This window comes from Chanodichthys erythropterus, chromosome 10, assembly GCF_024489055.1.
Source record: "Chanodichthys erythropterus isolate Z2021 chromosome 10, ASM2448905v1, whole genome shotgun sequence".
In the NCBI taxonomy this organism is placed as follows: Eukaryota; Metazoa; Chordata; class Actinopteri; order Cypriniformes; family Xenocyprididae; genus Chanodichthys; species Chanodichthys erythropterus.
In genome coordinates this window covers 30,597,649-30,615,548 of record NC_090230.1, presented here as the reverse complement: position 1 = coordinate 30,615,548, position 17,900 = coordinate 30,597,649, and the positions used below count along the sequence as shown (strand labels likewise).

Sequence of the window (17,900 nt, the reverse complement as noted above, 5' to 3'; positions counted from 1 at the left end):
GCAATAATTAATTTATGGTTGATAAGCAAAATGTCGTGACATAAAAATGATTAAATAATAGTAATAAAGGGAAAATAATAGAATAATTTCTACCTTTACAAAAAGTACTGATGATGCCATTATATCGAGGGTTTAGTTTATTATAGTATATCCAGGGCACTTTAACGATTACCATAGTGTTATCATGGTACAAGTCCATCCAACATGGTATTGCAGAGCTGTTGTGTATTTTACTCATACGTCAGTCACAGAAATGAAGGCTAAATGATCGTATATTTGAATTATTATTAAATAATCTTCAGATTCACATGTGCATCAGAGTCTGTGATTATTATAACAGCTGCTCTGACTGATTTTGACTTCATTAAATCATCGCAGCTTTCAGTAAAACACGGTCCTGCAGCTTTAACACATTTATCTCACTTACACGAGAGAAAAACTTCACAAATGACGAATAAAACTCAAAAACTCACCAGCATCACTGCTATGATCCGCCATGTCAATAACATCGGACATTTCCGGGACGCCGAAGGTCAAAATAAAAGTCTCTCCTAAATAAAAGTCCATACCGTAATAGAAGCTTTCACTGATTATTTGTTCATACAGAATAATTATTATTAATTTGACTAGAAATAAATAAATAGAAATAGAAAAAAATCTAAATCCATTGTTATCTGATAACATAAATACGCAATTGTACGCCAACTAATCTGAAGACGAAATGCTTTCATTATTATCTGAATAATAAGATAAAATGTTAACAGATACAACTTTTGATTTTAATAATGTATTAGTAAATGTTTAATAATTAAGATTAATAAAGTGTTGTTCATTGATTAAAAAGTAGTAAACTAATGCTTACAAACAGAACCTTATTGTAAATTGTTGCCGCTAATAATTAATAGCAAACAATTATATTTAATAATAATTGTGCTTCTTTAAATGTGATGACAAGGATGTCATTAATGAATGAGATCTTCAGTTTCACATTATTTTATTAGAGAATTAAAAATAAATCTTAGAAATGCAAAAAGACAAATTCAACATTATATTACACTGAAACACTTTACAGTCAGATCTCATTCATTGGCATTACTTAAAGGGTTAGTTCACCCAGAAATGACAATAATGTCATGTCGTTCCACACCCGTAAGACCTTCGTTCATCTTCAGAACACAAATTAAGATATTTTTGATGAAATCCGATGGCTCAGTGAGGCCTGAGCAATGACATTTCCTCTCTCAAGATCCATTAATGTACTAAAAACATATTTAAATCAGTTCATGTGAGTACAGTGGTTCAATATTAATATTATAAAGCCACGAGAATATTTTTGGTGCGCCAAAAAAAGCAAAATAAATACTTATATAGTGATGGCCGATTTCAAAACACTGCTTCAGGAAGCTTCGGAGCGTTATGAATCAGTGTGTCGAATCATGATTCGGATCGTGTGTCAAACTGCCAAACTGCTGAAATCCCGTGACTTTGGCGCTCCGAACCGCTGATTCGACACAAAAGATTCATAACGCTCCGAAGCTTCTTGAAGCAGTGTTTTGAAATCGGCCATCACTATATAAGTCTTTATTTTGTTTTTTTGGCGCACCAAAAATATTCTCGTGGCTTTATAATATTAATATTGAACCACTGTACTCACATGAACTGATTTAAATATGTTTTTAGTACATTAATGGATCTTGAGAGAGGAAATGTCATTGCTCAGGCCTCACTGAGCCATCGGATTTCATCAAAAATATCTTAATTTGTGTTCCGAAGATGAACGAAGGTCTTACGGGTGTGGAACGACATGACATTATTGTCATTTCTGGGTGAACTAACCCTTTAATACATCAGTTATCATGAACTAACAATGAGCAATACACAGCATTTATTAAACTTTGTTAATGTTAGTAAATAGAAATATAAATCGTCACTGTTAGTTCATGTCACAGAGCATTAACTAACATTAAACATGTATTAGTAAAAATTAAAACTAACATTAACTGTTCATGTTAACTAATGGTAACAAATGAAAGCTTATAGTAAAGTGTTGCACAAAGTAAACGCTAAAGTCATTTGAAGGCTCGTCTCATTGTGTGAGGAGAGCTCAGCGTTCTGTCAGACGTCCAGAAATGAATCGATGTGGAAGCAGACCAACAACGCACCTGCGAGCGAGTCTTGTTTATTCTGCACAAATCTGTGCCGACAGCTTACTTAAATAGTCAAAACACAAATGACACACAAATACCACAATCATTCACAGTCAACAGCTGCACAACATCTGGAGTGGAAACATCCCTTCACTGCTGCTCGTCTTCCTCCTCCGCCACGATCCTCTCGATGGCGGCCCAGTCCAGTTTGCTCAGAACGCTGCCGGAGCTTTGAGAAAGAGCGTCCAGATCCAGATCTGCGAACGCTTCATCGCCCTGGAGAAAACGAGAGTCACATGAGCTTCTGTGCAGAACACAATACTAGTGTCATGTTTCCTGCGCAGTGTGTACTGCAACCCTCTGGTATTCATTTCACTATTATTATTATTATTTTTTTTATTAAATTTACAAAACACGGAAACGATAATAAATAAAATGCAAACAAGGAACAGATACTGACAGCACTGCTTATAAACACGGCAAATCTCCATATGACAAACTATAAGAGGAAAGATTATTGAGTAACCCTGACTGTGCCGTCAAAACAGACCGAAGACAACGAGATGAGTAAAGTTTGATGACAAAGCCAGGTCTGAAAGTGTAAAATGACTTTGAACAGCTTGAAGTTTGAAGATTTTACTCAGAGAAAGTAAAATAAAAATATTACTAGCATGTTTTAACACATTCCTAGCATTAATTAGCAAGTTGCTATCATGTTTTAATATGTTGCTGACATGAATAAGCATGTTTAACACATTCCTAACATGAATTAACATCTTGCAAACATGTTTTAACACATTGCTTGCATAAATGAGCATGTTTAAATAAATTGCTAACATGAATTAACACTTTGCTAGTGTGAATTAGTATGTTTTAACACATGACTAGCATGAATTAGCATGTTTTAATACACTGATAACATGAATTAGCATGTTTCTAGCATGTTTTAACACTGTTAACATGATTTAACACTGCTAACATGAACTAGCATGTTGATAGCATTTTTTAACACATCGCTAACATGAATTAACATGTTATAACACATTGCTGATGTGAATTAGTATGCTGCTAGCACGTTTTAACACATTGTTAACACGATTTAACACTTTACTAACATGAACTAGCATGTTGATAGCATTTTTAACACATTGCTAACATGAATTAACACATTTTCGCACATTGCTAACACGATTTAACGCTTTGCTAGCATGAATTAACATGTTAACACTGCTTGAGCATGTTTAAATAAATTGCTAACATGAATTATCGTGCTGCTAGCATTTTTTAACACATTGTTAACATGATTTAACATGTTGTTAGAATGAATTAGTAGGTTGTTAACATGAAATAGCATGTTGCTAACATGTTTTAACACATTCCTAGCATTAATTAACATGTTGCAAACATGTTTTAACACATTGCTTGCATTAATGAGCATGTATAAATAATTTGCTAACATGAATTATCATGCTGCTAGCATGTTTTAACACATTGTTAACATAATTTAACACTTTGCTAGTGTGAATTAGTATGTTTTAGCACATGACTAGCATGAATTCGAATGTTTTAATACATTGATAACATGAATTAACATGTTTTAACACACTGTTAACATGATTTAACACTGCTAACATGAACTAGCATGTTGATAGCATTTTTTAACACATTGCTAACATGAATTAACATGTTATAACACATTGCTGATGTGAATTAGTATGCTGCTAGCACGTTTTAACACATTGTTAACACGATTTAACACTTTACTAACATGAACTAGCATTTTGATAGCATTTTTAACACATTGCTAACACGATTTAACGCTTTGCTAGCATGAATTAACATGTTATAACACTGCTTGAGCATGTTTAAATAAATTGCTAACATGAATTATGCTGCTAGCATTTTTTTAACACATTGTTAACATGATTTAATGCTTTGCTAGCATGTTTTAACACATTGTTAACATGATTTAACACTTTGCTAGCATGAATTAGCATGTTAACACTGCTTGAGCATGTTTAAATAAATTGCTAACATGAATTATCGTGCTGCTAGCATTTTTTAACACATTGTTAACATGATTTAACATGTTGTTAGAATGAATTAGTAGGTTGTTAACATGAAATAGCATGTTGCTAACATGTTTTAACACATTCCTAGCATTAATTAACATGTTGCAAACATGTTTTAACACATTGCTTGCATTAATGAGCATGTATAAATAATTTGCTAACATGAATTATCATGCTGCTAGCATGTTTTAACACATTGTTAACATAATTTAACACTTTGCTAGTGTGAATTAGTATGTTTTAGCACATGACTAGCATGAATTAGAATGTTTTAATACATTGATAACATGAATTAACATGTTTTAACACACTGTTAACATGATTTAACACTGCTAACATGAACTAGCATGTTGATAGCATTTTTTAACACATTGCTAACATGAATTAACATGTTATAACACATTGCTGATGTGAACTAGTATGCTGCTAGCACGTTTTAACACATTGTTAACACGATTTAACACTTTACTAACATGAACTAGCATTTTGATAGCATTTTTAACACATTGCTAACACGATTTAACGCTTTGCTAGCATGAATTAACATGTTATAACACTGCTTGAGCATGTTTAAATAAATTGCTAACATGAATTATGCTGCTAGCATTTTTTTAACACATTGTTAACATGATTTAATGCTTTGCTAGCATGTTTTAACACATTGTTAACATGATTTAACACTTTGCTAGCATGAATTAGCATGTTTTAACAAATTACTAGCATTAATTAACACGTTTTAATACATTGTTAACATGAATTAGCATGCTGCTAGCATGTTTTAACAAATTTTGTAACATGATTTAACACTTTACTAACATGAACTAGCACATTGCTAGCATGAATTAACATTTTGCTAACATGAATTAACATGTTTTAGCACACGCTGCTAGCATGAATTAGCATGTTTTAATACATTGTTAACATGAATAAACATTTTTCTAGCATGTTTAGCATGTTAATAGCATGAATTAGCATGCTTATATTAGTATTTTCAAACATAATTACTTTTATCATGTTTTGCACTCAGATATACTGTATATTTATACATTTGGAATACTTCACTGTGGCTGGTTTGTAGATTGTACCTCAACAAATTCGTATTTTCCCGTTAATTTCCTATCATTTCTGGCCATTTAGCTTTTCCTAATTATGTCCACAATTTTTTTGTCAGAAGTTTTGTCAAATTTGTGCTGTTCCCTTGAAGTAAAAATGAAGAAAATGTCTTGGTCTAAAATGACCGAAGACAACCAGAGGGTTGAAAGGACACAGACTAGGTTTTGTTAGTGTTTGTGAATTCTCACGTGTGTGACGTCATGATCCTCCAGCAGAAGAATCCTGTGGACATCGTCTCTGTCCTCCACATGTCCCTGATCGTTCTCTTTCACTGCTCTCTGTTTGGCTGTAAACGTGTGGAGCCCATTTTTCGTCCCTACAGAAGAAGAAACGTGAATATGTGAATATATGAATGTCGTATATTTGCATATATCCTTGCATAATTATATCTGTGTATAGATTATGTTGTACACACATTATTTGTCTAGTTTGTATTTGGGTCATTCTACAGAACTGGTGCAAAGACAGAGCTGGAAACGTCTTGGGGAAAAAATGTCTTTTTCCACAAACTTTGTATGTATGCAAATTGTATAATATCCAGGTACACATTTCTATTAATTTGAATCCAATCTTTCTTTGTAAAAGTCATAACGTTTATCACACTGATTTCAAAGTGAAGGATTCATTAGTTTGAACCAAACACTATAATAACATCTTAGATGATAAATCAATACACTTTATTTTTGACAAAACATCCATGTTTCGGTCGTGACTGCACATTTTCGGTAGTGACAATAATGTGTTGGTAGTGACACATCACATGACACAATTTAACTCACATACTAAAACATATTAATGATTTTCATAACTTCATTAAAATTGTATTTATTTCCCCCATATAAATGATTGTGTTTCCTTTTGTCACTACCGAAACAATAATGATTGTTTCGGTAATGACAATTTTAGACACTTTTGAGTCGCTCAAAGATGATAATCATCACATGGTTAGCTAGCACAGATCTGAACAGTTGAACACACACAAAAACTACATATTATTGAGTAATACCCAAAAAAGTTTGCTTAATTGCAGAAAAAGGTGTTTGGTAGTGACGTTCTTTAAAGTTACACACAGATTTTCAGACTTTTGAACACGTTTAAATCAAAATTATTAAAGGGGTGATTCATTGCGATTTGACTTTTTTAACTTTAGTTAGTGTGTAATGTTGCTGCTTGAGCATAAACAGTGTCTGCAAAGTTACAGCGCTGAAAGTTCAATGCAAACAGAGATAGTCTTTTAAAGTTATGGCAGTTTAATGCCTACAAAAACAACTGGTTTGGACTACAACAAGCTTCTTCCCAGGTTGGTGACATCATAAACCCTACAATTAACATAAACCCTGGAACATGCAAAAAAGTGGGCGAGGCCATGTCACATGCATACAAGTCTTCTTCCTAGGGACACTGGACTTCATGAACAATGTTAAAAATGTCTGTGCTGCACATTTTTTACGAAGGACAGCTTCCAGAATCAATGCTGGATTTGCACAAAGGCTGAAAAATGGAGCAGTTCCCACTTTAAAAGCAGAAGCTGCTGTTTATGGGCCCCAAACTGTAGCCTAAGTATGTTTTATTTTTTTATAAAGTTATATAGTTTCTGGGACTAAAACAAAGACCAACGCGTTTTGGCTTTGCTAGCCAGTTAGCTCAATTCTATTTCAAGCTTCTCCAACAAACGCCTACAAACACGTCATGTATTCAGCTACAGTAAAGCTTTAATCAGAACACTATGGGGCATCAGTAACACTTGCAAGTGACAGCATATCTAAACACTTTGACACAAATACAAAACAAATACTACATTCATAAACGTCCATTAAAAGCCGTACTTGCAGAGATTCTGCTTGACCCTCTTCATCGTTTCTGCTATCTGGGTCTGATTCGGGCTCAAATTGATACAGCAATATTGACGCTTATATATTTCCACCTAAACAAAGACTGAACCGAAGCACATGCGATGTTTGCCTGTAATGGTAAGGGGCGTGGCGTTTCCGGACAACGTGAATTGTGACAACGTATTCCGGACAGCAAATCACAATACACAGGGCCAGCTAACCAATCTCATTCCATTGCGTATTTCTGAGGGAGGGGCTTCATAGAACCAGGAACTTAGTGCGTTTTTAGGAGAAGGGAAACAGTGGTGTAAAATAAAGGTAAAATATATGAAAAATATGGCATTTTTTTAAAAACTAAGCATTAAGACATGTTAAACTGCGCCCCATAAACACAATCAAGCCTAGAAAACAGCGAACAAGCCCTTTAATATAATTTTCACAAGTTGAAATTTAGGGGTTAGGGTTCAGGACTGACACCTCCCAATTGAAAGTACCCAATAAATTATGATTTTTTATATATATTGAGCTTACTGATATTTAAATATTATTGTGGGATTCAATAGATAATAGATCTAACATTTGAATACTTAAATGCTTTTTAAAATCAGTTTTTTGGTTGTGGGACAGCAGTTTGCACCAATTCTGTAGAATGGCTCATATTTATATATATATATATGTATATATATATATATATATATATATATATATATATATATATATATATATATATATATATATATATATATATATATATATATATATATATATATATATATATTGATTATTAGAAGTTTCACCAAGACAAATTGCTCATACTTGGCAATCAATCTCACATTGATTCTGATATTTTTACAAAAACACATTAAAAAACTCCATACTCTGATGAACAGTCTTCGTCCCTTGTCTGGTTCTCAGGTCGGACAGCATCCCGCGGCGAGTAACCTGGGATAACCGATCGCCTGGAAGATCGCTGGCTGAACGTGAAACATGGGATTGAAGCGATACTCGGTTTTCAAATGATCACGATCAATATTAATAAATGAAATCATTAAATTATACAATATGAACCTGGTCTGTGCAGCCCGAGCCTCCCGCTCAATGAGCCGTGGTCTTTCGCAGCAGATTTCCTCTGAAGCACAACAGTCTTTCCGAGAGAAGATGCCGAGCGTCTGTGTGGTCCGCTGTGGTTCTTCGGAATTCTCTTATTTTTCCCAGAGGATTGACTTCTGCTCCTGAAACACAGAGCAGGACATTAAGAGTGATTTGTGCTCCTTCTCCAAACAAAACATTGGCTCTGTTATCAAAAACACAGCGAGTTGCCAAACGTTCCTGTAAAGATGCATCACATTTAGCAAATTGCAGTAGGAACAATAACACTGACCTGAGTGTCTCGTGGGGATTTGTGGGAAGGTTCAGCGGCGTCGTGAGCAGGTCAGTGATCAGACTGCAGGCATCACGAGCTCTCTGTTCATGATGCTCCTGAAGAACCATCCTGAGAGCACATGGAATAATATGAAGCATGTGGGAAACCACTGGATAGGTGCGCAATTCACATACTTGTGCACCATTTTGTAGTATAAATAGCTATCAGACTCCGACGTTCAATGACGAAAACGGTAAGTGTATTGAACACAACTAATGTTAGTTTAACACACATAAACACAGAATCATACCTGTCTCTTTCTTCTTTGCTTTTCCTGTTGGTTGTCAGATCTACAGAGGTTGGATTCTGCAACGGGAGTGAATTATTCAAGAAAAGTAAAGTTATCAACAGAGTTTTGTGCAAAACTACAGCTTCAAGCTTTCCTTATAGACTTCAAAACATTAACCCTCAGGGGTCTGAGGATTTTGGGGGCCCTGGAGAAGTTTTGACATCCCTTGACATTTGAGCTTTTTTCAGTTGTTCATAAACATATTAATGGAAAAAGTGTCTTTACATTGTATTCAGCATAAACTAGGCTACCATAATATGTGAGGAACATGTATGTACATGTTTGTGTTTTTGAAGGAATAATGTGGTGGTTATTGAAAAAACAAAAAACTGAAATCACTGAAATAAGGCCAAAAAAAAATAAAAATTAAATTGGTGTTTACAAGATTTCTGGGTATTGGAGGTTTTTGCTTCAAAGTGATGTAAAAATGATCCTGCCTACTCGTTCATATAAAACAATATATTGATATATATTGATTTATACTGATATATTGATTTTTGACACTTTTTTGTCAAGAAACACAGTATGCGTGGAGGCGTGAATCATCATGAATAATGCTGTGATTCACACCTGAGAAGAAAAAAGAATCGCATAATGAGCTGTAATAACCTGCATATTAATGAGCTCTTTCAGTCAGGTAGGCTGTAAAAAACCCTCTGTGATCATGCTGATAACAGGATTAATGTCCACTCTTGACAAAAAAACATGATTTTTGTGATCTCATGCATGCACGTATTATTGCACATCATGTGAAGAAAATTTTGTATAGGCCTATGTTAAATTACTGTACCAGTCAAAAGATTACAGAAATAAGTCTTTGCATGAAGAAACCCTAAAGAAAAACTGTAAGAAATACTGATTCTGACTGATTGACAATCAGTAACGTTTGTTCTGAAGCGTCTCACGTGTGTAAGAGGAGAGATGAAGGGTCTGCGCTCGCTCTCTCTCTTCCCTTCTCTCTGTTTGCGGTATTCTATCAGTCGCTCTCTCTGCTTCCTCCTCATCCACATCCTCAGATCCCTCCGCTCATCCTCCATCATGGCTCCGCTCGGCTTGACCTCTGACCTGCCGCCCACCACAAATAAACAGACCAATCAAATCCATCAGTAAATATGTCACACATGGCTCACTAATCTACTTAGCAGGGCTGATGTTAGCCAATCATAACAGAGATCATTTACATTTACATATCATTTACAATCAGATACTTTTATCCAAACAGGGTAACTATTAGACAACTAAACTATTCAACACATTTTAGTTACATTTTGTTATATGAAATATAAATAAAATAAAAATAAAATAAAATAATATAAAGTAAATGAAGTAAAATAAAAAATAAAAAATAAAAATAAAATAAAATAATAAAATAAAATAAAATAAAAAAGTAAAATTAAATTTAAAAATAAAGTAAAATAAAATAAAATAAATTAAATTAAAAAGTAAAGTATAATAAAGTAAAACAAAATAAATTAAGTAAAATAAAATACAATAAAATAAATAAAATAAAGTAAAATAAAATAAAAAAATCTATAAATCTAAAAAGATATTTTTTAATTATTTCAGTTATTTGCAAAGGCAACATTTCTAATTTATGTTTAGATTAATTTGAAGTACTAAAATAACTACAATTAAAACTTAAATAAAAATTAATAAAAACAATATATACAGTTAAATAAAAAAGAAGGTAATTTTAAATAAAGTCAAATAACATAAAGTCAAATAAAATAAAATAAATTAAATTAAATTTAAAAATTAAAGTTAAATAAAGTTAAATAAAAAATAAATAAAATAAAGTTAAATAAAATTAAAAAAGTAAAGTAAAATAAAGTTAAAAAAAAGAAAAGAAAAAAGAAAAAGAAAATACAACAAAATAAAGTAAAATAAAAAAAAATCTATAAATCTAAAAATATATGTTTTAATTATTTCAGTTATTTGCAAAGGCAACATTTTTAATTTATGTTTAGATTAATTTGAAGTACTAAAATGACTACAATTAAACTGAAATAAAAATTAATAAAAACAATATATACATATTTAAAAACACACAAAAAAAAAACTAAAACATTAACTAAACTTAAAAATGAAAATGCTAAACGTAAAAATCAATTCAAAATATTAATAAAAACTACTAAATTACCAAATTAACAATGCATCTGAGTAAAAACTGCTTATGAAAAACTCAGTTTTTTGATGAAAGAAACTTTGAAACCTTAATATGATTCGAGGGGAAGAAATATATGCTACAACTTCTATCAAAATTGTAGAATTAGGATTAAGCATCCTAGTTAGCGGATTACTGTGAATCTCACCTGCTCAGGTGAAGCGTTCCTGATCGAGACAGATCCAGCGCTGATCGAGATAAAGCCCCGTCCCTGATTAACTCACACAAGATGTCCTTCACGTCACTGAGGCCGCTCACACCCAGAGTCTCCTCCGCCGGTCTGATCAGAGACAAACAGAGGGATGAAAAGGAGGAGAATCACAGGGACAAATAAAGAGACATCACTTTAATACAAACTTACTTCCCAGGATCCTCAAGCAAAGACTCCGTCAAACCTGCAGGGGCAGAATCAACAACACAGACATCCATGACTGCAGCTGTAGGTGTGTGTGTGTGTGTGTGTGTGTGTGTGTGTGTTGCAGGTCTCTCACCTAGATCACTATCTCGCTCACGCTGCTCTGGTTTCACTGAAAACAACAAGATCATGTTAAACTGAGGACCTGAGGAACCTAAACCACACCAGTGAACATGAGTTTCTGAAACTGGATTAATACACAACGTGATGCAGTCGACATCTATTACACAAAATCTAAAATGATTTACTGAAACGATTTACAGGCGAAGCGTGTGTAAGGCTGGGCAAGCCGTGTCCCCTGCCTTCTGCTGATTCTGTTGGCCTTTAAAGGGAAATGCTGCCATAACTGCTGGTCTAGGATCAGGTTTCTCCATAATAGTATATTGGTGAAACAGATTTGGCAAGCGATTAAATGCACTTGAAAAAATTAAAGTATGAAAAAGTTACAGAAGTTTAAATTTACTGTAAATCTAAACATTTTTTATTTTATACAAAATTTATATTTTATCAAATATATTTTACTCTGAAGTTGCTATGAAATGAAGCCATGTCTAACAAGTTGTGTTCTAAGTTGTTAATTCATGCTAACAATGTGCTAAAAATGCTGACAACATGCTAAAATATGCTAACGTGTTAAAACATGATAGCAACATGCTAAATTATGCTAACAACATGTTAATTCAATCGTAACAATGTACTAAAAATGATAACATGCTAATTAATGCTAGCAATGTGGCGAAACATTACAGCATGCTTTAATGTTTTAAATCATGTTAAAACATTCTTGTAACATTCAAAAACATGCTAGCAAAAAATGTTAAGTCATGCTATCAATATTAAAACATGCTAATTCATGTTAGCAGTGTGATAAAACATGCTAGCTTGCTAATCTATGCTAATAATGTGTAAAATCATGTTAGCAAAAACATGCTAATTCATGTTAACAAAGTGTTAACATGCTAATTCATGTTAAAATATGCTAACATGTTAAAAAATGCTAAATTATGCTAGCAGCATGGTAATTCAATGTTAACAATGGACTAAAACATGCTAGCAAAATGCTAATTAATGCTACCAATGTGTGCTAACAACATTACAGTGTTCTATAATGTTTTAAATCATGTTAAAACATGCTTGCAACATTCAAACAAATGCTAGCAAACATGTTAAGTCATGCTATCAATATTAAAACATGCTAATTCATGTTAGCAATGTGTTAAATAATGTTAACAACATGCTAATTCATGTTAACAAAGTGTTAAAACATGCTAGCAAAATGTTAATTAATGCTGAGTGTTAACATGCTAATTCATGATAAAAATATGCTAACAATGTGTTAAAACATGGTAGCAACATGCAAATTCAATGCTAACAATGTACTAAAACATGTTAGCAACATGCTTTTTAATGTTAGCAATGTGGCGAAACATTACAGCATGCTATAATGTTTTAGATAATGCTAAAACATGCTAGCAACTTGTTAAGTCATGCTAGCAATATATTAAAACATGCTAAGTTATGTTAACAATGTGTTAAAATAATGTACCTGCAGGAGGAGAGCGCTTGTGATGGACTGAACTTCGGCTCAATACAGAAGAAGACAAAACCTCCTCATCTTCTCTCTGTGGGTCGGCCGTCCTTCCAAACCAATGCGGTGAAGGACAGTAACTCCTCACTGTTCTCAGATTCAGTACAAACACAAAAGTGCTCAACGACCTTGTTTATTTTATCTATATATAAAGTTATGAAAGTTTTCTAACCTTCTTGTATGACTCTGAGTGAGCTGGAGAGAGGTTTCTTCTCCACACCGTCCGTCATTGAGGGGCTCAGAGACTCAACAGTGTTCACCAGCTGAAGAAGAACAAGGGCACAAAACAGTAAATCATGCTAACAATGTGCTAAAACATGGAACATGCTAATTAATGCCAACAAGATGGTAAAACATAGTAGCAACATGCTAATTCATGTTATCAACGTGCTAAAACATGTTAAAACGCTAAAACATGCTTATTCGTGCGAACAGCATTGTTAAAACATAATAACAGTATCCTTAAACATGTTAGCAAAAAGTTAAAACATGTTTACAAAATGTTCATTCATGCTAGCAAGCAACATGCTAAAACGTGTTAACAATGAGTTAAAACATGCTAACAACATGCTAGTTTATGCTTAAAAACATGTTAAAAATGCTAACAATGTGGTAATACATGCTAGTCAAATGGTAAAACGTTAACAACATGATAATTCATGTTAACAATGGAGTGAAACATTCTAACAGCAAGCTAAATCATGTTGGTTAAATGCTAATTAATGCCAGAAAAATGTTAAAACATGCTAGCAAACATGCTAATTCATGCTATCAACGTGCTAAAACACATTAACAAAATGTTAAAACATGCTAATACAAGCAGCATTTTTAAAACATACAAACAGCATCCTTAAACATGTCAGCAACAACTTAAATCATGTTAACTAAATGTTCATGCTAACAAGCAACATGCTAAGCTAAATCTTGTTAGCAATGCGTTAAGACATGTTAACAACATGCTAATTAATGCTAGCAACATGCCAATTCATGTTAACATGCTAACAACATGCTATTTTTTGCTAAAAACATGCTAACAATGTGGTAATACATACTAGTCAAATGGTAAATCTGGCTAAAACATGATTCATGTTAACAATAGAGTTAAACATGATAACTGCAAGCTAACTGCAAGCTGGGTAATAAAAAATAATTATATAAACTATAATAATATGCTATAAAATTTACAATAGTAACTATAAAACATTACAAAATTCAACATAGCTTTAAAAAACGGATTTAAAAACAGAATCAACTGTCAAAAAATCATAATAAGGGCGTTTTAATCTAATTTTTTCTCGACGATTTAGATTTGAGATTGTTTGTTGTTTGATTCACTCACCAGTCTAGTGTTGGCGAACTCTCGCTCCATGTGATCGGCGATGCTCTGCAGTCTGAGCAGCTGAGCGTCCATCTCTGAGAGCCGCGCTGAGATCTGACTCCTGGACATCAACGCTCGCTCCAAACCAGGCGTCTGAACGGCCTTCAGCACGCTCAGAGTCACGGGGTCTCCGCCGAGCACAGCTTCAGGAGAGTCGCACACTACTGAGGGCCCTGCGGGAAATAAACACCAGTTAGTCTGGATAGGCCACTAGATACAGGATGGTCTGACTCACAGGTTGTTATAATTATGTTAAAACATGGCAACAACAATGCCAATTCATGCTATTAACATGCTAGCAACATGGTAATTCATGTTATTAACATGTTAATTCATGTTATTAACATGTTAAAACATGCTAGCAAACATGCTAATTCATGCTATTAACATGCTAATTCAATGCTAACAATGTACTAAAACATGCTATCAACATGCTTAAGCATGCTAATTCATGATAACAAAATGCTAGCAACATGTTAAATCATGTTATTAAAATGCTTAAACATGCTACTTAATACTAACAAAATACTAAAACATCCTAGCAGAACATTGCTAAACAAAATGCTAACAGCATTCCTAAAATGATAACATATTATATCATGCTAGAAACGTTAATTCATGCTAGCAAAATGCTAATTCATGTTAACATGTTATAACATTCTAACATGTTAAAACACGCTAGCGCAATGCTATGTCATGCTAGCAAAATGCCAAGTCATGCTAACAACATGCTAATTCATGTTAACAGCATGTTAAAAAATGCTAATAACATGATAAAACATTCTAACATGTTAAAACACGTTAATAAAATGCTAAATCATGTTAGAAACATGCTAATTAATGCTAACAGCATGTTAAAACATGCTAGCAACATGCCAATTCATGGTATTAACATGCTAGCAACATGTTATTAACATGCTAGCAAAATGCTATCAACATGCTAATTCATGCTTACAACATGTTAAAACATGCTAAGAACATGGTAATTAATGCTAGCAGCATTGCTAAAACATGCTAACAACATTCTAAAATGCTAACAACATGTTAAATCATGCTAGAAATTTAATTCATGCTACCAAAATGCTAATTCATGTTAACAACATGTTAAAACATGCTAACAGCATGCTAATTAATGCTAGCAACATTGTTAAAACATACAACCTCCTAAAAATGCTAGCAACATGTTAAATCATTCTAGAAAGGTTAATTAATGCTAACAACATGTTAAATTATGTTAACATGTTAAAACATGCTAGAAACGTGTTAAAACACACTAGCAACAGTCTAAATCATGCAAGCAAACATGCTAATTATTGCTAACAACATGTTAAAATGTGATACAATTTTCTAATTCATGCTAAAAATGTGTAAAACATGCTAGCAATATGATAATTCATGTTAACAGCATGTTAAAAAATGCTAATTCATGTTAACAACATGCTAAAACATGCAGGCAACATTCTAATTGATGCTAGCAAAGTGCTTTATCACATCAGAGAATGTGCGGTTAATCATTACTGAAATATTAACTTATATTTTAGGTCAAAGGAATTTGATGAGACTTCCTGTAAATGAACAGTGTACCTGGAATCTCCGCAGCCGGATTCTCAGTAAAGTGCTCAGTGTTGTTTGGGGCGGGGTTATGGGCGGGGTTTACGACAGAAGCTGCTAGTAGGTGGAGCTGAGCAGATGATGGCGGTGATGGAGGCAGATTCTGAAGGAGAGAGTCGTCCGTCAGATCGATCACATTGAGAAACCTCCGTCCCTCAGGATTCTACAGTAAGAACACAGAGAGAATTACTAATCAAACTCGCAATAACTGTCAAAATATTGATTGATTAGATTATAGTCTGATGGTTTTATTGCAGCATTTCCCTACAGGATCTGCGTTTGACTCTGCAAGGCTTCTGGTTTCCGGCTGGTCTGATGATTTGTCTTTAGAGTAGAGAAGATTCAAGAACACGTCTGGAGGAACGACTGGAGGAACATCAAGCAGCCCTCCTTCAGCTGTGAGTGTAGAAACACATCAGAAGACCAACAAATAATGAGCAAATAATGATATATGCACACTCACACACAAATATATATATGTGATCAGAGCTTGAGATCACATTCATCTCATGAACTTACGAGCAGATGGCATGCTGGGAGATGACTGAGGTTGGACAGAAACGGCTGTATCTGTGATGGAGCGCAGCGGCTCTAGAGTAAAGGAAAGCAGAACTGACATTAGAGAAGATAAAGTGTGTGATATCAGGTGCTGGGACACGATCAGACCACATACCCGCATCAGTGTTCGTACAGGCGTCCTGGATCTCAGGAGGTCTCTTCTGCGTGGAGGCGAACGCATGGAGCTCGGCCGAGGTGACGTACACCTGATCCAACAACGGCTGTCCGCTCAGATCCGACTCCAAGCTGCCTGCAGCGCAAACACATTTACATGTCATCAACATTTGAGGGAAATAAGGAAGACAGTGATGTTGTTGTTAACAAAAACTAAAACTATTAAATTTTTTGGTAAATGAAGTAAAGCTTAAATCAAAAATATATATATATATATATATATATATATATATTATCGAATATATTTATATAGTCAAATATATTAGACAAAAAACTTAAAAAAAAGTTTAAATTGAAGTACTAAAATTGCTAAAAACTAAAACTATAATAAAAATGAATTAAAATTAAATAGAAATATTAAAAATTACTAAAAAAAGAAAAACTGTATACATATATATTAGACAATCAAAAACTGAAACAAAATAAGTTAAATTTAAGTAATAAAATTACTAAAACTGAAATAAAAATTAAAACTAAATAGAAATATAAAAAATAATAATAAAAATGACAAAACCACAAAACAAAATTAATAAAAGAAAACTGAAAATATAAATATACAAATGAAAATGTTGTCTTGCAACTAACTGAAATAAAATAAGTTTAAATTGAAGTAATACAATTATTAAAACAATAGAAATATTTAAAAATTAAGAAAACAGAAAGCTGTAAATATAAATATTAGGTAAACAAATGAAAATGAAAATGTTGTCTTGGCAACTAACTGTAATTAAACTGAAGTAATAAAATTATTAAAACTAAAACTGAAAAAAAAGAATTAAAACTAAGTAGAAATATTAAAAAATTAATAAAAATGACAAAAGTACAAAAAAAATTACTTAAAAGAAAATTGAAAATATAAATATTAGATAAACAAACGAGAATGAAAATGTCATCTCGGCAACTAACTGAAATAAAATAAGTTTAAAATGAAGTAATTCAATTATTAAAACAAACTGAAATAAAAATGAATTAAAACAATAGAAATATTTAAAAAATTAATAAATTACATAGAAAACTGTCAATATAAATATTAGATAAATGAAAATGTTCTGGCGACTAACTGAAATAACATAGGTTTAAATTGAAGTAATAAAATTATTAAAACAAACTGAAATAAAACTTAAGTAAAACAATAG

At 32.9% G+C, this 17,900-nt stretch overlaps 2 protein-coding genes across 6 annotated transcripts in view; both read right to left on the bottom strand.

Moving 5' to 3' along the window:
• The window catches only part of LOC137029347 (WD repeat-containing protein 70), an 88,855-nt gene extending 88,316 nt beyond the window's left edge, over positions 1-539 (bottom strand). The window contains exon 1 of the mRNA XM_067398941.1: positions 474-539. Within this exon, the coding sequence (XP_067255042.1) occupies positions 474-516 (43 nt within the window). The 5' untranslated portion in view covers positions 517-539. The remainder of the gene's footprint in view (positions 1-473) is intronic.
• A 1,288-nt stretch (positions 540-1,827) lies between these two features.
• The window catches only part of cplane1 (ciliogenesis and planar polarity effector 1), a 60,313-nt gene continuing 44,240 nt past the window's right edge, over positions 1,828-17,900 (bottom strand). For all 5 annotated transcript variants that reach the window (XM_067398936.1, XM_067398938.1, XM_067398939.1 and 2 more), the window contains exons 38-54: positions 16,706-16,840; positions 16,552-16,623; positions 16,301-16,428; positions 16,006-16,195; positions 14,383-14,594; positions 13,216-13,306; positions 13,002-13,130; positions 11,532-11,567; positions 11,402-11,435; positions 11,189-11,320; positions 9,782-9,941; positions 8,838-8,893; positions 8,546-8,656; positions 8,233-8,396; positions 8,043-8,138; positions 5,521-5,648; positions 1,828-2,423 (exon numbers count right to left, since the gene is read on the bottom strand). In XM_067398936.1, coding sequence (XP_067255037.1) covers positions 2,298-2,423; positions 5,521-5,648; positions 8,043-8,138; positions 8,233-8,396; positions 8,546-8,656; positions 8,838-8,893; positions 9,782-9,941; positions 11,189-11,320; positions 11,402-11,435; positions 11,532-11,567; positions 13,002-13,130; positions 13,216-13,306; positions 14,383-14,594; positions 16,006-16,195; positions 16,301-16,428; positions 16,552-16,623; positions 16,706-16,840 — 2,000 coding nt within the window. In that variant the 3' untranslated portion in view covers positions 1,828-2,297. The remainder of the gene's footprint in view (positions 2,424-5,520; positions 5,649-8,042; positions 8,139-8,232; positions 8,397-8,545; positions 8,657-8,837; positions 8,894-9,781; positions 9,942-11,188; positions 11,321-11,401; positions 11,436-11,531; positions 11,568-13,001; positions 13,131-13,215; positions 13,307-14,382; positions 14,595-16,005; positions 16,196-16,300; positions 16,429-16,551; positions 16,624-16,705; positions 16,841-17,900) is intronic.